This window comes from Hyperoodon ampullatus (genome assembly GCF_949752795.1).
Source record: "Hyperoodon ampullatus genome assembly, chromosome: 6".
Taxonomy (NCBI): domain Eukaryota; kingdom Metazoa; phylum Chordata; class Mammalia; order Artiodactyla; family Ziphiidae; genus Hyperoodon; species Hyperoodon ampullatus.
Genome location: NC_136919.1, coordinates 71488667 through 71511242, shown reverse-complemented (window position 1 = coordinate 71511242; position 22576 = coordinate 71488667). Strand labels below are relative to the sequence as shown.

The window sequence follows — 22576 nt, the reverse complement described above, 5'->3', positions numbered from 1 at the left end:
CTGGGTAGAAGAATGGAAGAGAATTAGAAAATTCACTTAGCTGCACTTACCTAGTTTCTCCACCTCTCCTGTGTTTGCCTTTCCAAAGCATCTGGCCTTAGGGATGGACCCGCCCACTTTCTCCTCAGAACGGCTAGGTCGGGTTCTCAGTCCCAATCGTTCTGCCTAGTCTCACAGCTTTGGGGCCTTGGGCGGCCACAGAGCCGGTCGCAAGGAGCGGCAGTGAAGTTCTAAGAGGGCCCATTCCAAACCCTGGGTCCACAGACCATCCTGGGGGAGCGTCACCTCCCTCGGCTTAAGGAGGAGAGTTAATAATAACTGTGCGGGCAGGGGAGTTAGAGGCCTCGTGTGAAAGTTCACAAAGTCCTGTCCTGCTCACCGCCACCCCCCACCAGCACTCTTTTTTTCCCCCTCCTCCTAGACGCTTCTAGGAGGCTTTCCAGGCTGCTGGCCAATCCGAGGCTGCAGTGGAGAAGTAAATGGGACCCAAGACCGAACTCAGTTCCCCCCGACTCTCCCCACTGCGGTGCTGCACTGGCAGTGGCTGGTATGGAGAAAGAGGAGGCGTGCTGGTGTGCCGAATGAAGTCCAAACCAAAGGGGCCAGCGGCTCCGCCCCTCTGGATTAGGGAGAGGAGGAAACCATAAATCCGAAAACCTAGCCTGACCAGTTAAATAATAATAAAAAAAAAGCGAGAGGCTCCAGCCTAAGCCTGGGGAGGAGCGCAGCGGTCTTTGAGTAGCCGTCCCCGCTGCAGCCACACCATGGGCACCCTCCTACGCCTGCTCCGCCGGGACCCCCGGGCGCACCACGCACGCTCCCCGCACGCTCCCACCCGCCCTCCTCCGGGGGCCGGCCGCTCCTCCCTCTTTCCTCGCTGGTTGGCCGCGGCGCCGCAGAGCGCGGCGGCGGCGGGAGGGGCCAGGCGCGCCCGACACGCACGGCCACCGAGCTAGCACGGGCTGCAGGCGCGGCGCGTGAGCTCAGGTGGCGGCGGAGGCGGCGACGGTGGCGGCAGCGGCCAACGCACACCCTCTTCCCAGCGCGCCCGCATCTCTCCTGCACTGAGCCGCGGAGCCACCGGCGGTCCCCGGGCTCCCCCGGCACCCGCGCGCACGGCCGAGCCCCCACGCACAAGAGCGGCCGCCTCTCTTGTGGTTCGGAGCCCGGGCGCCAGCCATGGGGAAGCCGGCGAAGAAGGGATGCGACTGGAAGCGCTTCCTGAGGAATAATTGGCTGCTACTCTCCACCGTGGCTGCGGTGGTGCTAGGTGAGCTGCCTGGCGGGTGGGAGACGCGCGCACCCTCACGCGCTTCCAGCGCCCAGGCCGCGTGCGGGGCGGGCGGGTGCGAGGGAGGGCATGGCGCTGGCGCACCCAATGCTCCGGTCCCTCGGCTCTCCCTCGGCCACCACGCGGGGGCTTACCCTCGAGGGTGTTGATTTCTGCGTGCAAAGAACAAAGCTCCTACGGGACTCGCGTTTGGGTGTTCCGCGAGCTGCGGGTTCCTGCTTTACCCAAAATGATCAAAGGGGCTTGCAAGGGAGAAAGGGAAGCAAGAGCTCTCGGTTCTTCCCGTTTGGAAGCAAATGTGGTTTAATTTTTTAAATCCTATCTGCTCCCCCCTTTTTTTCCTGAACCATACGTTGTCCGGACGAGGATTGAGTGTGGATGATGGTTAGCGGTTGGACTGGAAGAGGCACCTTAACCTCAGGGATGGTCCGGTCCCCGGCGGGAGGGAGGAGGTGAATGTTACCTTCGGTCGGTCACCCTGGGCAGTGCCTGGAAAGGTGCCTTCCCACGCGGCGAGCCGCTGCCCGCACGGAAAACCTGCCAGATTCGTGCTTGAACTCAGGAGTATGCAGTTGTGGCCCGCAGGATGTCAAGGGGAAGAGAGCTATCAGATTTCTCCCTTTCCCCCGTGCAAATCTACCGAGGTAGCCTCCCTGAGCTTCCTTGCTCTCCACATTGGTTTTCTATTGAAAGTAATTTTGAAGTCATATGTGCTTGTTTTTAAACAAGGTGTATTTAAGTGATTCATTCCTGAGAAATCACTGGACTAGGTGAATGTCAGATCCATTGCTCAGAGGTATGAGTTGTTCCTGTTTAGACTATGAATTTCTGCCAGGTTGTCTGTTTTACACCTTGAGCCCTGGGATGCTTCTCTTTGGGGTTGGCGCCAAGACTGCCTCCTTTCCTCTAAGAGCTCGCACAGGTGGGGACACCCAGCAGGTGAAGCTCCTTTGAAAACCCCACCTTCCATTTGGAAACTGGAGCTGGGGAGAGGGTTAGCCTGTACCTCTTCCAGCCTCATGCACCTTTCTCTCCAGCTGCTGCTTCTGAATCTCAGAATATTTGGTGTTGCCTGCTCCCCGCTCTTGGTGCCCAACCCCCCGCCCCCCCAAAAAAAGTCTGTGGAGATTAATGGATTCCTCAGGGCCGGATTTGTTCCTCCAGATCCTTATGCAAAGTCAAGTCAGGTTTCTAGTAAATAAATAACATTCTGGAATTACCTTAGCAGAGGCCACGTGTGGGAGGAAAAGAGAGAAGTAGAGGAGCAAGTCTTGACTGCTTAACTCTTTTCCCCAAGAAGAGCCACATGGTTTAGGGCATTTGTTTTGGTTGGTTGGTTGGTTGGTTGGTTGCGTTGGGTCTTCGTTGCTGCACGCAGGCTTTCTCTAGTTGCGGCGAGCGGGGGCTACTCTTCATTGTGGTGTGTGGGCTTCTCATTGCGGTGGCTTCTCTTGTTGCAGAGCACGGGCTCTAGGCGCGTGAGCTTCAGTAGTTGTGGCGCGCGGGCTCAGTAGTTGTGGCGCACAGGCTTAGTTGCTCCGTGGCATGTGGGTTCTTCCCGGACCAGGGCTCGAACCTGTGTCACCTGCATTGGCAGGCGGAGTCTTAACCACTGTGCCACCAGGGAAGTCCCTGGTTAGGGTGTTTTTAAGGGAAGAGTTATCCTGCCCCATCACGTTTTAAATAACAGATGCCTCAGAGAGAGTGATTTGTTTTCCCTGCAGCCAAATAGATGAGTTGGCCTTGTTTGTTTTCCTAGTGACAAGATTCCAGAATTAATTGTTAAATCCCTTTTTAAGGATGGTTTGGGGTAGCGTGGCATTTCCCTCCCAATCCCCCGTGGACACGAAATGATCCTGCCTTTTCACCTGTGGGGTTTTCCAGAGATACTCACCTATTAACCAAGTGTGGCACACCAGTGTGAATTTACTGATTCACTGGTGGCTGGTTTGGCAAAGCTTTTGAAAATTGTACCCTGGCCTTTGGAACTTGTTGCATAAATACGTCTTCAGGGTCACGGGAGATGACAAGTCTGTTTTGCAGACGTGGCCTTTGTTGTCAGATGGGCAATTTCCTCCAGTTTTAATGTGGGTAAGCCCCAGGAGCTTGATTTAGATACTTTGCTCCAGAAAGGAAAAACACCATATAAAAATTGTAAGTGCTCAACTGAAGTCTTTCAGCACATTTGCAAAAGGAGCAACATCGGGCAGTCCCTGAGCATTTCAGCTCCTGGTCTGAGAAGTCAAGCCTACACCACCCTCAATGTGTCCATCACAAGGCACTTCCCAGAGTCCTCCTCTTTTCCTCATTCTTTGGAGCACTAGGCTTGAGTGCAAAAATCATACCTCTGTCTGTGTAGTCTGTGCTAACTCTTTCTGGTTTAAACCCGGAAGTGAAATTGCAGCCAACTTATAACAGGGATGCTAAGTCCATCCATAAGCCCTTTAGGCCATGATAGTAAGTTTATTTTTATAACAGTCTTAATTGATACAGAAATCACAAGCACCCTCATGTAGCCTCCTTTCTGAACCTTTCAGTATGTGGATCTTAAAGAAGAAAAAACAGTTAAATTTATTTATTACCCTGACAGAATATCATCTTCTGATTAAAATTGAAATGTTTTGTCCCTGCTATAATTCAGCAGCCCTGACACTTTAAAATATTTTGATTTTTGAAGTGAGGGGCAAAGGTGTTTCCCAGCCATCTTAAAGCCTCTGATTTTTGAAGACAGCATTTGAAGGGAAATGAAATTAAAAGTCATCTTTATTAGGTGTAAAAGTTAATTTCTTTCATGGACAAGGAGATGCTTCCTCATATTCTTATTTGTGAGATAAAGGGATTGAATAGTTACGTGACCATCTTTGTTAATTTCTGTGAAACCCTACAAGGTCCTGGAAATAATATCTTGGATTTTCAGGTGAGAGGCCTTTACTAAAATCTGATTAGGAACAATTTTCATTGCATCCATTACAATTCTTTCAGGCTTTTTCCCTCCTTCCATAGTGTAGTAGTATGAGCACAGAGCCTGGAGTCAAGAGTTCTGGATTTGAATTCTGATACTGTCATGCTCTACCATTTAGACAAAATCTCTTATTCTCTGGAATCCTCAATTTCCTCATCTGGAAAATAGGGATATAGGTCATTACCTCATTTGCTATTAGAGTTGTTTAAGATAATGTGAAAATATCTAGTTGTGTGACTGGCATATAACAGGTACTCAATAAATGTCATTTTAAGATGATTTGAATAATTTCATTCTGAGGAAATTAATATTTTCTTATAAAATAAGGTCTCTCGTGGTCTTTCGCTGTTCTGCTTGGTGTCCAGCCTAGAATTCTGAGTCCAAGGTGATTCACGTGTTTTGATGACATGTTCTGTCTAGGTGAACACCAGCCTCCAGAGCATTATTTACTGTTTTAAAAGGATATGGAAAGGATTAATCATTTTGTTTTGTGCCCCATAGCCTGATTCTCATTTCACTTAACAGGGCAGAAATTATGAGGGAAGAATTTTAGTGCTTTAAGTGGGAATTCTGTGCAAGCAGAATCTGTGTGTGAGAATTCTGTGTCCAAGCGTTGTGATTCAAGTCAGCCAGTACTGATCATAGTGTGTATAATGTTGGTAAAGCACTCATGGAACCCTCACCCCGTTCACAACATAAAGCCTGATCTTTGTGTCCAGACAGGTTGTGCTTTATTTCAGTCGTTTGAAAAATCTGATTTCCAGGTTGTGGATTTTCAGGAAAGGAAATAGCTGTTGTTATTTACAGGACAGAGCTGGCAAGCTTATTCATCCGGAATAATTTTCTTTGGAGCACTAAAGGAAGCGGTCATTTACAGATTCAGATTCCATTGTCCAAAATCGAGAACAATTCCTTCATGTTCTTAGTAATAACCCTTGCCCTACCCAGCCTTACATCTCCTACGCCGGAGCTCTTGTATCTGGCAGTGCTAATTTGAGTCATGGTATGAGCTCTCTTGCTCAGTTTCTACGTGTCTGTGAAGCTCCTGAAGATCGGGGGTCGGGCGGGGAGACGACTGCAGCTCAATGTTCAGAATGTATTTTGTTATCATGAAACTCATGTGCTCTGGCAGGTCTCAGGCCTGGTGCTGCTGGGCATCTAATCAGCTCAGCCTTGGAATATACCTGTAGAGTAACCGATGCTTAAATCATTCGCTCATTCAACAAATATATATTGGGCACCTACTGTGTGCCAGGGACTGTTCTAGAACCGGGGCACATAACAGTGAACAAAATAAAAACCCCTGTCCTCATGGGACTTATGTTCAAGTGGAGACAAGCTGACAGTAAACCGGAAAAATAGGTAAACTACAATGTAGAGTACGTTAGATGGTGAGAGTGCTCTAGAGTAGCATAAAGCAGAGAGGGCACTGGGGGATTGCAGGTTGAAATAGGGAGAATGGGAAGGCCCTGCTGGCAAGGCGAGAATTGAAGTGACACTGGAAAGAGGTAAAGGAACACAGATATCTGGGGAGATCCTGATGTGTTTAAGGAAGAGCATGGGGGTGGAGTGAGGAGGTGGGGGGAAGAGGCAGTAGGATGGTGCGAGTTCTTATAAGGACTTTGACTTTTACTGGGAGTTGGGAAACCATTAAAAGGTGTTGAGCAGAGCAGTGACATGGTCTGATTATCTTTTAATCAGCTTTCCCTGGCTTGCTGCTCTTTTGACCACAGACAGCAGAGACAAGCGTGGAAGCAGAGAGACCAGTTTAGGAGGCTAGTACAATTAACCTGCTATGTATTTTTTTTAATTGAAAAAATGATTTATTTTATAATTGTTCTGTATAAGAAAGTTAGGATCTTGTTCTGCTATGTATTTTACTTTTACACTTTTCTAATCTCGTTTCCATCATGGCTAGTGAAACCTTAGGAAATACTTAAGAGAAATCAATGAAAAAAATATTGCAACTATAAAGTAGGCCTTATTGTTCACCGTTATATGGACGAGGAAGCAGACTTGGAACAGTGCAGGACTCGCTCAGGATCACTCAGATAACAACTGGCAATGCCCAGTCTTCCTATACGTCTCCTTCCCCCGCTCTGGACTGCTGTCCCCTGTCTTGCTCCCCATCTCCCTGTCATATTTGGTCCTTGCAGACCCTCCTGGGGACCATGGTGGTCTGGCTGTATGCCACATCGGGATAGGGTATGAGGATTCTGTAGCGTGCACTTTGGGCTGTAGTTGCGCCTTTCTCCCCTGAGACTGAGAAGGGGCAGCAACATGCCTCCACAGGACTCTCGGAATTGCAGTGTGTGCCCTGGAGGAACACTGCTCCTGTGGGATTTGCCAGACTGATCAGCCAGACTGGTCTCCACTCTAGGCTCAGAGCCACCCTTGCACCTCTGTCCATGAGGCTGCCCTGCTATTCTTTCCACCTTCAAAGCCTGCCCTTTCTACCTTCTAACTAAGTGGCTTGGTGTGACTGGCACAAAGGGTGTGATTGAGGGACATGGGGGGAGAAAAAGCAAGGCTGCCACGGAGGTCGGCAGCCAGATCCTAGAGAGACTGGAATGCCATGCTGATAAGTTCAGACATGCTCCTGAGGACAAAACTGGACAATGACATAGGCAGGACTGTGCTTAGAAAAGATCCTTGAGGCAGATGGATGTGGAAAATGGATCCAAGAAGGGTGATCTTGCAAGTGGGCAGATCACCCTAGGGGATTACTGTTAAGGTCCAGGCAGAGAGAGAGAGAGATGGGGGCCTCAGCAGAGCAGCAGCAGTGAGAGTGGAAAGGAGGTTAACCTGATGCGGCTTGGCTAGGTTTAGTCCTCGGGAGAGGAGGGGGTGATCTCTAGCAGGAGAGGAAGTCCCGGAGGGGGCAGCAGCTTGGAAAAGAACTACCATGCTCTCCCACTGTACAGAACCAATGTCTACTTGCTTTTTGTTATTGTATAGTTAGAGTGTATTCTAATTTCCTGCCTTCCCCACTGACCCATGAGCCCTTGAGGGAAGGAGTTCTGTGTTGCCCCTCTCTATACCCACAGCACCTGTCACAATGCCTGGTGGGCTCAATACATTTGTTAAATTGTTGTGTCGTTTACGACCCAGAGAGATAGTTAGACGTTATCCTTGTTTATTGAATGAGTAAATGAGCTCAAAGCTAAGCTTGAATTCCACCATACATTCTTCTCTGCCTACTTCAGCCTCCTCTGATCTGCATCAGTAAGACAGATTAACACTTAGTTTACATATACTTATCAAGCATGTTAAACTTTTCTTCTTCAAAACTAGATTATAGACCCCTAGCGGGCGAAAGCATTCGATTACCCTTAGCAGGCACTAGAAAATGAAAGGAGACCTTAAAGTAATGAGACTGACTCTAAAATGCTATATGAAAAAGTGAATCTTTGTTTCTTGTCAGAAGGAAGAGAGGTTTGAATTAGCTGGAAGATCAAAGAGATTTCATTCATGTGCCAACTCCAGTTTATAGGTAATGGACTGTCTGGCGTGATATGTTTGTTGAGAAAGAAAAGTTCTGAAATTGATGACTGATGTCTGCCAAGGGCTTAAGGACAGGAAATAGTGGCCTGTGTGCTTCATACTTGTTGACCCTGGGTCTGAAAGTCTCGGAAGTTCCTTCTAGGTTTAAAATCCTTTAGCTCTATGCTTGTATAGTCATTCCTCAGTTCATTGCTGGGAGTTAGAGGGAGTCTTCCTTAGGGAACCAAGGAAGGGTTAAAGGTCATTACTGGAGGGTAAAAGGACCTTGATGTTGAGTCATTTGTTCTACATCTGTGACTTGGGGTGTAAAAATGTAAATTGTGTGTGGGACTGTTACCAGGGTAATGTTCTATGTCAGCCTTAAATTATTCATCACAACAGTAATGTGAGATCTAATAAACTTACGTTGTTTCTATACATGTATATATATCTTGCATGTATCTGCTTAATTAAGTACCTTTGAGAAGCGATCCTTTAGCTGACTTGTCCCTAGTTCCACATATTGAAGGATTAGGGAAACAATTTTGGGCTTTGAATGCCTATGCCTGGTGCTTTCAGTTTTGAAATCAGAACCCACCAGAGTTGGGGAATCACTGAAAAGATTCTGATTTTTGGCTGATCAAACTTAACCCATCTGTCAAAAATTTGAGCAGTGAGCATAAGAAATAAAGGAAGCTTCAAATGATGACATAAGATGTAGAAAATTATCACATGCCAAATTTGGATTTGGTGGAGCTCATATAGTAGCTCAGATGAGTAAAAACCTTGGGTTGCTCAGACACGGTGTAAATAAATGGGATTAGGAATTAGCTGTTGGAGAGCATATGCGTGCTCATACGAACACTTGCTTATAAAGAGAGAAAGCTTTCCATGTTAATTACTTGGGAGAAATTGTGATTACCTTTAGCAGAGCTGAGAATGAAAATAGCTGTCCTATATAGGGAGTCAGTGACACGCTGGCCTGGTGCCAGGCAGCTCTGTTCACCTGAGGAACTGCAGATCTCCCCCATGTTGATGTCTCTGGAGATCTGGGGTCACGAGTACTGTGGGGACTCGAACACTCTCGAAGAAAATGAACTCATCTTAGACGGCACTGAGTGGCCCACTTAAACTCCCCCGCAGCAGTGTCTGTTAAAGTAGCAAGTCTTTTCAATGGCCTTTCCTATTTTGAATGTTAAACATACATCTAATAGAAGACAACATTGAAGACAGTTACCATTAAGCCAATAATTCACTTCGGAGCTGTAGTTTAGCACGGCAGATAGATTTAGAAGGAGCTGATTCATTATACTTGCTGAGGAAACAGCCCCAAACTGCGACAAAGAGTGCTCTGTTGTAATTAGAACGCTCCACAGTAACACCTCTGTTAATGGAAAGGAAGTGTTTCAGTGACTCACTCATTGCCAGAAATGTTACTACCCTACCTTTGAAAAATATCTGCCCACTGCCTGTTCCATTACCAGAGGTAGAATATTTCCTTTCCAGCAAATACTCCTGCATTTTCTGGGATGGGCAGACCTTGTCCCAGCTCACAGACACTTCATGCTGTGTGTCCTGGGTGGTTCCTCTCCCGGGCCCAGCCCCAGTTGTGTGAGCTCTGGGCAGTGGTCTCCGCTCTGCCAGGAGAGTGGGAACTCTGTGCCTTGTTCTCCACCATGAGACCCAGAACCAGCACTGAGGAAAAAAGACCCTCCCACCAATCCCTCCACACTCAGGCTAAGCTCTTTGTTCCCAGAGCCCTTGTTGGTCAGAGTCCATAACAGGGTCCACAAGCAGGACAGTTGTCACAGCAGATTTTCCTGTGTCCAGGAAGGGTCCTGATACCAGCATCATGTGACTCTGCTAGGTCTGCATATTGAAGCAGAGTGGTGGCCTTTGGGACTAGAACTTCTGTTCAGAAGTGACCTCAGTGGGGGTCTGCACTGTGTGTTAATTTTTTTTTTTTTTTTTTTTTTTTTTTTTTGCGGTACGCAGGCCTCTCACTGTTGTGGCCTCTCCCGTTGCGGAGCACAGGCTCTGGACACGCAGGCTCAGCGGCCGTGGCTCACGGGCCCAGCCACTCCGCGGCATGTGGGATCTTCCCGGACCGGAGCAGGAACCCGTGTCCCCTGCATCAGCAGGCGGACTCTCAACCACTGCGCCACCAGGGAAGCCCTGTGTGTTAATTTTTACAGCTGCATTGAGACAACTATGCTCTCGGGGGTTAAAACTGTACTTACTTTCTTGACTAAGGAGGAAACCCTTAGAGGAGAATGCTTAAATGAGATTATAAAATTAAATTATTTTTCTACCGCTTGAGAATTATCTGGTTACTTATAATTCAGTAAAGAATTAAGTCAACAAAAAAATGCACCATCACCAGAAATGCCTAACCACAAAAAGCCTAATCTCCGAGCATTACTGGAAAATAAACTGATTCTATTCTAGTTCTGTGGCTATTTCATATACTTAATTGTTTTCTGAGCCACGTAACCACTTTACAAGTTTCATATAAGATTTCCCAAATTATGAAACAATGAGGGAGACATTTTCTCCTTTGAAAATTTCTTTTTCTGTGGGTAACCAAGCCTAATAGGTAATATTTATTGAGGGCTTATTATGACTTTTATGCATATTATTTCCCATTTGAGCCTTAGCACAATGAGGTAAGAAGTGTACTTTTTTTACAGAAAAGGAGACTGAAACTTACAAGGCTTAAGTCACGTGAGGTCACAGGCAGAGCTGGGATTTGCACCCAGGACTGTCTGACTCCAAAACTGCAGTTCTTGGGGCTTCCCTGGTGGCTCAGTGGTTGGGAGTCCACCTGCCGATGCAGGGGACACGGGTTCGTGCCCTGGCCGGGAGGATCCCACATGCCGCGGAGCGGCTGGGTCCATGGGCCATGGCCGCTGAGCCTGCGCATCCGGAGCCTGTGCTCTACAACGGGAAAGGCCACAACAGTGAGAGGCCCGCGTACTGCAAACAAAACAAAACAAAACAAAAAAACTGCAGTTCTTAACCATTAAGCAAGGCTACTTCCTAATGAACCTTGATACACCTAATTGATAGTTGAGAGCATTCTTACAGACTTCACTCTTGTACAGTAGCTAAATAAAGCCTAGTAACCTCCTTCTTACTCCACCCCTTGGCTTTTCTTTATCATGTCCTTCAACCTGAGGCATTCTACAGTATTTAGTCCTTCCCCTATTCATCTCCCATATAAACCTTCTATTTGAACTTATTCTAGTTGAGCTTGTCTAAGAGTTGCTTTCCCAGGATGTGTCATACTCTCCTGCCCTACTGCTTTTGCTCATGTGTTTCACCCACTGTTATCCTAACCATCCTTGATGGTGGATCTAATTTTCACTTTTATCGTATAGACTTCTCTGACTGCCAGTCAGAGATGATTTCCCTTCTCTGTGCTCGTATAACCCTTAATTTATTTTCCCAAATTGTACTGCATTTGAACCACTACTCCTAATCCTGCCCTGTGGCAGACATCACTTATTGATTATAGCACTCTTTACCTTGGAGCTTTGCTATGACCTCAGAATCCTCAAAACTCTTCTCTAGGCAACTACTGTTAATCAAAGGGAACTGGCATGTAAGATGAAAAGTATTGTCCATTTCTGGGAAAATCTATTCATTTTGCAATTAATTTAAATTGAACAAGTATTGATGTTAACTGGCAAGAGATGCAGAGTTGAAGTCTGTGTTTTGTCTTAGTCTGTCAGAGGCAATATGTGCACAGAAATCACTAATATGAGTGTAAGTGTTGTAAATGCTGCAGGAAAGCTACAACACACCTTGGGCCTTCAAAGAAGAGGGGCAATTGAGAAACAGGTGGAATTGGGAATTGGAGGAGGCCAGGAATGGCCTTGAGCAGGTGTGGTAGGATTTCTGGGCTTGAAGATTGGAAAGATGACAAACCCAGGTAGAGATAATGATATGAGTACAGGGGTCTTTATCTTGTGTCCGATTTCAGTATTGTATGAAACTATTTAATATATGTATTGTTATGTTTTTACAACTTCTCTTTCTTATCTCAGTGTCCTGAAGGTTAAAAAAAAAAATGCTGTCTTATATGGGTCTGTCACACTCATAGCATCTAACCTGGTACCTGCTTCATAAGAGATGCTCACAAATATTTTTGACTGATTATAGAACCTTCTTCACTGAAGAAGAGGTCAGTCCTTGATGAGCCTATCCCATTGATCCCCTAGTTACCCAGTAAGTTGCATGGGTTTTTGAAGACCCTGAGGAACTCTTATCCAAGCTGGAGTCATCTGAAATATACTTTACTCCTAGTTTGGGGGCCCCAGAAGAAGAGCAAGCCTAGTCACTAACAGTTCTGAAGCCATTTTAGTGTGAGCTCAGCATGACCCTGGAGCTTTCAGAATGGAGAGCATCTTTCTACCCTGAGGAAGATCTGACCTTCTCAGGAAACCAGCACAGGAATGAGCCTGATCTCCAGAGAGTTCTTTGGACTAATTAGACTAACTAATAGTTCCATACAATACTGAAACTGGACAGAATTAGAGAGATTGGAAGATCCATCTGGCTTCCCAAAGTTGGGCCATGGCGTGGAGCTGAATCACCCTTGGATGGTAGAGTCTTTTTGAATGTGGTATTTAGCAACTCCTCTGTCTTCCAGTGAATTTTTTTCTAGGTTTTCCCCCTCCACTCATCGTTTCACATCCCTGCCCAAATTCTGCCCATTTCTGTCTCTGTCTGGAGATTATTTCTATCATAAGAGATTAATTAGCCTGTCTGTGCTGCTTGTTCCAGTAGACCTTGAGCTTAAACACCTTGGACAAATACTAGACTTGGTTGTTAAAGATTCTGAAGATGAGTTTTTACTTTTTTTATTAGCAAAAGTTAATTGTCAACCAGGAGACATAACAGGTTTGCTCCATTTCTGCTTCCGCTTCATTGATTTCTTTCTCACACCTAGAGAACTTCCTGAGGTTTCATCACATGGGAGAGATTCTGAGCTCCACAGAGCAACAGAGGTTGAGCTCTTGTTGCCAGTGCAGAACCCACAGACCCCGAGAAACATGCCCAGGTCTCCTCTGTAACTGGTTTGCCATTTGCATGGAATATAAGTATTTGCCAGTAATCTCTAACTAGCTTGTTTATTTTGAAAAAAAATTAGAAGTTTACATCTACTGTTGTTTAAGTGGAAATGATTGGGTAAGGTTTGGCTGCGTTGGGTCTTCGTTGCTGTGCGTGGGATTTTTCTAGTTGCGGCAAGCGGGGGCTACTCTTTGTTGTGGTGCATGAGCTTCTCATTGCGGTGGCTTCTCTTGTTGCGGAGCACGGGCTCTAGGTGTGCAGGCTCAGTAGTTGTGGTACACGGGCTTAATTGCTCTGTGGCGTGCGGGATCTTCCTGGACCAGGGCTTGAACCCATGTCCCCTGCATTGGCATGTGGATTCTCAACCACTGCGCCACCAGGGAAGCCCCCTTGGCTGCTTTTTAAATTGCAAGTAAGTAACCATAGAAGACTGGATTTATTGAATCCAAGATCAAGGTCCTGAAGTTCCTGAGGCAGTGCTCATCGCTGAGTTTTTAAAGGCTTTATGAATCCTGCTCAGGGCTCTCTGTTCTAGGGGAAAGTGTTGGTAGATCACAGTGGATGAGGTTTGCAGCTGTCACTTTTTGCTTAGATCTCTCTCTTTCTCCCCTTTTACAGCCTCTCCCCATGCCCTGGAACATCTGTTCATGAGGGCAATACTGAGAAAGGAGGCTGAAGATCCTCACAAACGTAAAACATTCCAAGATTGCAAGAATAAACAAAATCCTCTAGTATTACTCTGAAAAGATTATACTCACCATGTTTGATTTTTTTTTTCTTTTTTTGGTCTCTGCCAGTCATCTTAAATGCATTTATACTTATCTCTAGACCTTAAATCTAATCCATTGTTTTTATCAAATGAGCTAATACATGTGGAGGTACTTTATAAAACTATAAAGTGTCTTATAAATGTTTGTTATTGTTTCCCAGAAACAAACAAAAAAGGGAGCCATGCAAATTGTAAAACTTGAGTCCTGGGTACAATGTTATTCCTTGAAGACACTAATATACAATGTTATCTTTGTGTGTTTTCTAGGGCCCAACTCTCATCCCTGTGAAAAGACATCTGGGCCCTTTTTTCTTTCAGTTAGGATTAAGAGAAGCATCTGAAATATTTAGAGACAGAAATCCCTGACCCAAACTTTCAACACTGGGTACCACTTTCATTTTAATTTAGGAAATATACAGTTCTTCAAATACACCTTAACTCATTTGAAGATGAAAGTAAACATTTCTGCAGTCCTTCTGGGAGTGGGGAAGGAGAGGTCAGAGTTAAGACTCCATAGAAGTTAGGAGAAGAGAGGGATAAACAGTTGGCAGGCAGGAACATGGTAAGAATAAGCAGGTGACACAGTTTTGAGGCAGAGGTGAGGAATGGGCTGAGAAAGTTGGGGAATCCCAGTTACTTAGACTTAGCACTCTGGATGCAGGGTTCATCAAGATGGGAATTCCAGGCTTGTGACAGGTCTAGAAAATCCAGGATGACTGGCTCCCTTCTTTCTCGCAGAGGTCCATCTCTTTCCTGCTCTCAAATTGCCCCTGACTAAACCCCACTGGGGGGTAGATGGTCAGATTTCTTTTACACATGGAAAGAAGCCTTCCTAAGATTGTGTAATGAACCAAGAAGGTGTTTATGGGAGTTGTAAAACTGGTTACAGTAAAGAGGTAGGGTTCCCGGATAATCTGGTGTTAAACCCGAGGAAAAGGTGTGTCCTTCAAGCAAAGGATTCCAGGGCCTCTCCAAACTGTGTACGTCTGAGGGAGGAGACTTGTCATTCCTTCAGGGACTAGGAGACCAAATATTTGCCTGGGTACCAAGGAGGGGAAAGAGTGGAGTATGACCACAGGTAGATGAAGATCTTTCACAGGAATGTATAAAATAACCTGATAGGTAGAATGACCCATCAGTTTAGCAGATGTGAACCATTTTAAGAGGGGAAAAAAAAAAAGTAGAATAAAGAAAGTCAACCACAGGTAGGAAACAGGAGATTTTAGAATCCACAAGTCAAGTCATAGATAGGTATCTCAGGAAATAACCCAAACACACATATGTGGGACTGACCCATCTTTAGTGGGGAGGGACAGTCTGGTTGTTCCTAGTTTAGAACAAGCTGGGCCTCTAAGCCAGTTGAATGCTTGCTGTAGAGACTGGATTCCTGTGGCTTGGTCCTATAACCAACCTTATCCTCACTTGAACCCAAGGGACTCTTTGGATTCCAGGGGCTCCAGAAGCCTGGGAGAAGTCCCAAGGTGTAGGAACCAGGCACCTAACTTCTCATGGGTACATTACTATAGCCATTGTCCATTACTGGAGAGGCCATATTTATGATGCCTCTCTGGGTTTGATGGCCCTGGGACAACGTGGCAGAATTTGTACCCACATTCATATAGCCCAGTTTTCACACTCTGCTAATGGTACCCTATCTCAGCTGTTTCCTCCTGCCTTTTGTAATCAGATTTGATGAGCAACGAATAGAAAATGCAGTGGTTTCCTGGGCATATGCATTAAATAGCAATTATAATGCATTCCTGGTTCACTTCAATGCAGCAGGTATTGGCCAAACATCCATGGAGTGTCATGCACTGGTGCCTGGGACATTGGGGGATACAAAAGTGAGCATACAATGTTTATGCTTTGGGAACTTGCGATGAAGGGAGGGGCTGAGATAGAGGTCTTTTAGAGGGGACAACAGATGCAGATGGAGCTCTGAAGGACCCTGAGAAGAGACTCATCCCACCTGGGGAGAGACCCTGGGAAAGGCTTTCTGGAGGAGGTGACTCTGTTTTGAGGGGTGATTAGCACTTCACTAGGCAAAGATAGTGACAAAGGGTTTTCCTTGGAGGGGGATCTTTGAACAAGCGCACAAAAACAAGGAGCATCTTTAAGAAACAGCAAGGAGTTTATTGTGAACGGACATGATAAGATCAATGATGATCAAGATGTGAGGGCCTGTATCAGCTAGGGACCTGGCAGAAAACAGATGATCCACTCACTCAAAAGTATTTAACTGAACAGACTGTAATCAAGGGACTACTTACAGTGTTAGGTGGGGTTAAGGGATGGTGAGGCACCCAGGGCTAGTAACTGTGGGAAGCTGTTAACTCCCCTATGCCGGAATGGTCAAGGGAAGGGGGGACAGTGTTATCACAGTCCACTGGGGGCTGGGCTGCGACAGAGTAGCTGCTTGATAGGACCTGGATGGCCACAGAGGAACATAGCCACTACCAGAACCATGGCAGGACAGGGAAGGAATGAAGACAAAATTAAGATTAATTCCCAAAAAAGCATTTGTTATTTCTATATACTAACAATGTATGATTGGAAATGGAAATTTTTAAATATTATTTAAAATAGCTCCAAACAGTAAAGATCAGGTATATATCTAACAAGATGTATGAATAGGATCTATAGTTGAAAATTACAGAACACTGATGAAAGAAATTCCAGACCTAAATAAACAGTCATACCTGTTCATAGATTGGAAGATACATCGTAATGATGATGTCAATTCTTCTCAAATTGGCTTATAGTTTTAATGCAATTCTAGTCAAAATCCTGGAAGTATGTTTTGTAGATGTATCAGACAAACTGATTCTAAACTTTATATGGAAAGGCAAAGGAATAACAAACAATTTGGAAAAAGAAGAAGAAAGTTGGAAGAATCACAGATGACAGTAATCAAGACTTTGTAGTACTGGTGAAGTGATAGGCACATAAGTCAATAAAATAGAATAGAGATTCCAGAAGTAGATCTATATGAATGTGCCCAATTGATTTTTGACAAAGATGCAAAAGCCGTTCAAAAGAAAGTAGAGTCTTTTCAGCAAATGGTATTGGAACAGCTAAACATTCATATGCAAAAAAAAAAAAAAAAAAAGAACCTCTACCTAAACATCATATTTTATACAAAATTAACTCAAAATGGATCATAGATCTAGAAGAAGAGTAAAAAAGAAAATTTTCAGAGTCTTTGTGACCTAGAGTTAGGCAAAGAGTTCTTAGATATTATGACCAAATAGAATTCATAAAAGAAAAAATTGATACATTGGACTTTATAAAAAAAAAAAAAGAACCTTTGTTCTATGAAAGACACTGTTAAGAGAATGAACACAACAAATCATAAAGTTGTACACCTTAATTGTATGCAGTTTTTAATTGTCAGTTATATTTCAGTAAAGCTGGGTGGGGGGAAAGAGACTGAAGAATCTTACATACTCGGAAAAAATAATTGCAGATCACATATCCAACATATCTGAACTTGTATCCAGAACATAATAAGAACTTTCAAAACTCAATAGTGAGAAAACAAATAATCCAACTTTAAAAAGTCACTTCACCAAAGAGGCTGTCAAGTAAATACACAAAAAGTTGTTGAGCATTATTAGCCATTAGGGAAATGTAAATTAAAACCACAATGAGACAAGGAAAAAAATTTTTTTCTGTTTATTTAATTTTGTATCTATGTGAGATGATGGATGTTCAGTAAACTTCTTGTGGTCATCATCTCAATGTATGTAAGTCAAATCGCTGTGCTGTGCACCTTAAACTTATATAGTGCTGTATGTCAATTAAATCTCAATAAAACAAGGATAAATTATGAAAAAAAAACACAAGATGCCACTACATGCTTATTAGAATGACTAAAATAAAAAATACAGGGCTTCCCTGGTGGCGCAGTGGTTGAGAGTCCGCCTGCCGATGCAGGGGACACGGGTTCGTGCCCCGGTCCGGGAAGATCCCACATGCCGCAGAGCAGCTGGGCCCGTGAGCCATGGCCGCTGGACCTGCGTGTTCGGGGCCTGCGCGTCCGGAGCCTGTGCTCTGCAACGGGAGAGGCCACAACAGTGAGAGGCCCGCATACCACACACACACACAAAAAAAATACAGTACTGAGTGCTGATGAAGATGTGGAGCAACTGATCCTCTTAAACCTTGCTGGTGGGGATGTAAAATGGTACAACCACTCTAAAAAACAGTTTGGCAGTTTCTTAGAAGTTAAATATACACTTACCGTATGACCCAGCAATCCTACTCCTGGGTATATACCCTAGAAAGAGAAAAACTTATGTTCACACAAAAACTTACACACAGATGTTTATAGCAGCTCTAGTCATAATCACCCCAAACAGGAAGCAACCCAGATGTCCTTCAGTGAATGAAAAAATAAATACTGTCCACCTATAAGATGTGATCCATTCATCAAGAAGAAGGAACATATTATTGATATGCAGAAAACATGGATGAATCTCAAGGGCATTATACTCAGTGAAAGTAACCAGTATTAAAAGGCTACGTAGAGTATGACTCTATGTACAAGACATTCTCAAAAAGAAAAAAGCATAGTGGTGGAGAACAAATCAGAGGTTGCCAGAGGTTAGGGACAGGGTGTGTGTGTGTGTATCATTGTAATGGTATAGCATGAGGGAGTTCTTTGGGGTGATAGAACTATTCTCTGTCCATATCCTAATTTTGACGGTGGTTGTAAGAATTTTAACACATGTTAAAAATCATAAGACTGTGCACTAAAGTTCAGTCTTACTGTATGATAAATACACTTAAACACACACACACACAAACATACATACACAAACTCTAGTCTGGCTGGTACAGACAGGCCCAGTGTTCCAGGAGGTGTTCTATGTTTAAATGGTGTGAGGAATTCCTTCTTTCTGGTGTCTTTTCATTCCTGTGAAGAGCGAAGCCTCCAGTGGACTGATGCTGCCCTCCTACGGAGGATATCTGATCTAATTGTTTTTGGTATTTTGGGGCGTGGAAGATAAGGGATCTTCTTAACTCCACATCTGCAGGGCCAGCCAGGGCCTGCCTTGTTACCTGGACACACGTCACATGGAGGAGGTTGGGAAGGCTTTCCAAACACCCTTGAGCTGAGGTGTTTTTGTATTTTTTAATAAATTTATTTATTTATTTTTGGCTGTGTTAGGTCTTTGTTGCATGAGGGCTTTCTCTAGTTACTGCAAGTGGGGGCCGCTCTTCGTTGCGGTGTGTGGGCTTCTCTGCGGTGGCTCCTCTTGTTGTGAAGCACGAGCTCTATCCGTGCCAGCTTCAGTAGTTTTGGCACACGGGCTCAGTAGTTGCGGCACATAGGCTCAGTAGTTGTGGCTCGCAGGCTCTAGAGCACAGGCTCAGTAGTTGTGGTGCACGGGCTTAGTTGCTCCGCAGCATGTGGGATCTTCACAGGGCTCGAACCTGTGTCCCCTGCATTGGCAGGTGGATTTTTAACCACTGCGCCACCAGGGAAGTCCCTTGAGCTGAGTTCTGAAGTTGCTGAAATGGTAAACAAGTAAAGTCGGAAAGCAGAGGGGCCTATGTGCACAGGCTCAGAGACCTGGGCACTGGGCGGGGCTGGGGGTAGGGCGGACCAAGGAGCTTGCATGCCACCCCGTGATGGGAAACCATTGAAAGGGCTTTAAGCAGGAAAGTGACTCAGCCAGATTTGCATCTCCAAAAGATCGTTCTGGCTTTGATTTGGAGGATGCATTGGAAGAGACAAGACCAGAAGCAGAGAGAGTGTTAGGAAGTTGATGAAATAGTCTTGGTGAGAAATGAGGCCGACTTGAGCCAAGGTGGTGCCAGTGAGGATGGAAGGGAGAGAGACAGATTGGAGAGTTGTTTAGACAGTAGAATCAGCAGAACTTGGTGGCTGTTCGATGTGGGCCTGGGATGGGATGCAGAGTTGTCTAGAATGTCCCCAAAGTGTACCACTTGAGACTCAGACTGCTTCGGTATCTCAGCTGTGTCACTTATTTCCTGTGGACCTTGGGCAAGCTACTTTACTTCCATGTGCCTCAGTCTCTCACCTGAAAATGAAGTCACCTCACAGAGTTGTGAAGATCAGTCAGAGTTAATTATGCTTAGAACAGTACCTGACCATAGTCTACACAGCCCTCAAAAAATGTCTGCAGTGACAACACAATTTAGGAAGATAGGGAACTCTTCCAGGTATCTATTTCTTTTTTTTAATTAATAAGCCAATTAATTTGGTTACGCTGGATCTTAGTTGCGGCAGGGAGCCTCCTTGGTTGTGGAATGCGAACTCTTAGTTGCAGCATGCATGTGGGATCTAGTTCCCTGACTAGGGATCAAACCTGGGCCCCCTGCATTGGGAGCTTGGAGTCTTATCCACTGCACCACCAGGGAACTCCCAGGTATCTATTTCTGTGTAACTAATTACTTCCAAAGTTAGTGGATTAAAATAGCAATCATATTATTATCCCTCGCCGTTCTGAGAATTATTTGGGCTCAGCTAAACAATTCTTACTTGAGGTCACTTTTGTGATTGCAGGGATATGGTGACTGGGCTGGAGTCAACTGAAGGACCATCACTCATGTGTTTACTGCCTGGAAGACTCAGACAGCTGTTCTCTCTCTCTGTTACTCACTCACTCACTCACTCACTCGCTCTCCCATGTGGTCTCTCCAGCAGGGCAGCTTCAGGGTAGCTGGACTTTTTACATGGTACCTCAGGGCTTCAAAGTGAGTGTCCCAAGAAGAGAAACCATCAAAAGCCACCCCTTTTCTAAGCTAGCCTCAGACTCCATGCAGGCTCATTTCTTCTGTGTTTTCTTTATTAAGGCCATTACAAAGACCTATCCAGGTTTAAGGGAAGGGAACAGAGACTCCATCTCCCGATGGGAAGAGTGTCAAATAATGTGTGGACCTATTTTAAGACCACCAGCTAACCCAGGAGGAAAAGTCAGAAGTCTTCTGGGAGAAGGAAAGATAGGTTTGTTTTTAGTATGTTGGGTCCCATGTTGAGTTATATATATCTAGGTAGAGATTGCCTGAAGAGACAGACTTGGGAGACAGAACGAGGCAGGAGATAGAAGTGGAAACTGAATCTATAAGAGCAGATAGGATCACCCTGGGAGAGTGGACAGCCCATGAAGAGGTCAGAATACAAACTCCTTGGGAAACAGCAGTATCAGTGTGGAGGGGAATGTCCAGAGGTGGGGAGATGGAGAGCTTACTCAGCCTGGCTAGGTTCCTCCAGACCTCCATCTGGTTTTACTTGTAGGATGTTGCAGTCTGAGAATTCTTTCTCTGAGTCCTAGCATCCTCTTGGCAAAGAGTTATCTTTTCAGCCAGAATGGACTCTTGGACCCACGTTGGGCAGCCTCTCCCCCTCTCCCACCAGGCTGCTACTGTCAGAATCTCCTGCCCTTCCTGGAAGGCCAGGCAGTGCGTGCAGGAAGCACAGCATTCTGATTGCTTCTGTCCTGTACATTTTCAGTATGGGGCAAGGAATTAGATCCTCCTCCCTCCTTCCAGTGAGGTGTTTTCCCTGAACTGAAAGATTACTTGAGCAAGTTGTTAGGAAAGTCACTTCTCTTCAGCCACCTAAAAATGTTTTTTTCTGAATTCAAGCCACGTCCCTGTGACTGGCCTTCAGTTCCCGATCCTTTTAGAGAACCGCTTTGGTACTAGGGCTAGCCTGGTTCCTCCTTTGAGTTGCCACAAGGAGAAAGGAAGTCACTTGCGATTCCTCAAAAGAGCCAGGTTCCAAATCAGATGTGTCTGACTTCAGAGCTGAGCCCTTCACCCCAGGCATCCTTCTAAAGACACCACTGTACACCTACCCTGAATGGCCTGAACATTTGGACAGTTGAATACAATACACATCAACCAGTTCCTGATAGATCGAGCTTGGGTCTGGTAGGTTTAGTTTGAGCAAGAAAGTGAAATAAGCCAGGGCTTGCGGTGGGGACATGGCAGAGTCAGAATGGCTTCTCTTGACCTCCTCCTTTCTCTGGGAAACAGATGAATTAACAAGCTGATTCGTACTCCCTCTCACCTAAGCTCTGAAATGAACCACCCTCATCATCCCATCAAACCTTTCCCTGACCCAGTTGTGGATCTGGGATTCTCATTCTTCTGCAGCCTTCTCTCTTTCCCACTCCTGATGAAGCTCCTTTTCCATCTCGCAGCCCCGTGTGGCTTCACTTTCCTTTCCAAGAACAGCCTCCTAACTACTTAGCTCCCTGTTCTAATCCATCCTACATATCTCAGCCCCTACATACCTCAGCCAGCTTTATCTCCAATCCAGGCCCACCCCTGTGCAAACATGTTCAATGGCTGCTCATTATCTCTACTAATAGCTAATCTTGGTGTATTACGTTATAGTGTAACACATGGTTTCTCTTGTTTAATCTGCACAATGACCCAGTTATTGGAAGGGACCTACGCTTAGGGAAGTATAAATTCTCCTCCCTGGCATTCTAGGCCTTTCATGGGGTGCCCCAACTTAGGTTTCTGTCTCTCTAAACCACGCCTCGAGCACCAGCCAAAGCACCCCATGTTTCTGAGTCAAGTATGATTCCTTGACTGATGACGAAACTAAGGCACAAAGAAGCAATTGTTTACCCTCTGTCCCAGAGCAAGGAAATAAATGGTGAGCAGAGTTTGGGCCCAGTTGTAGCTAACTTATGTCACATTCTTCCTATTCTGTCTGCCTTAGGATCTTCAGCCTTTCCCACCATGTTTCTAAGGCTGGTATTTGTATAAGTGTTTATTAGTTGGAAGACAATCAGGAGCTGAGCTGAAATAAACAAAACTTGAGCTTCTGCCCCTGCTCTAAATAAGAAGTTTCTGTTCAGCCCTCCACTGGGAGTGTGTCTTTAGGCCTCCCAACTTTCCACCATTAATAGCTCTATAATTTGAATGGTCTTCAAGGAAATAGGAAAAAAAAAGAATAATAAGATTAAATACGTTGTGAAATAAGAATAATACATGACTTTGGTTGAGA

At 45.2% G+C, this 22576-nt stretch overlaps 1 protein-coding gene across 1 annotated transcript in view; it reads left to right on the top strand.

Annotated features, from left to right (window-relative positions):
• Positions 1 to 1179: 1179 nt before the first annotated feature.
• SLC1A1 (solute carrier family 1 member 1) overlaps positions 1180 to 22576 on the top strand; it is a gene marked incomplete at both ends in the record, with an annotated part of 69394 nt that continues 47997 nt past the window's right edge. Inside the window, one exon of the mRNA XM_079706523.1 lies at positions 1180 to 1270. Within this exon, the coding sequence (XP_079562649.1) occupies positions 1180 to 1270 (91 nt within the window). The remainder of the gene's footprint in view (positions 1271 to 22576) is intronic.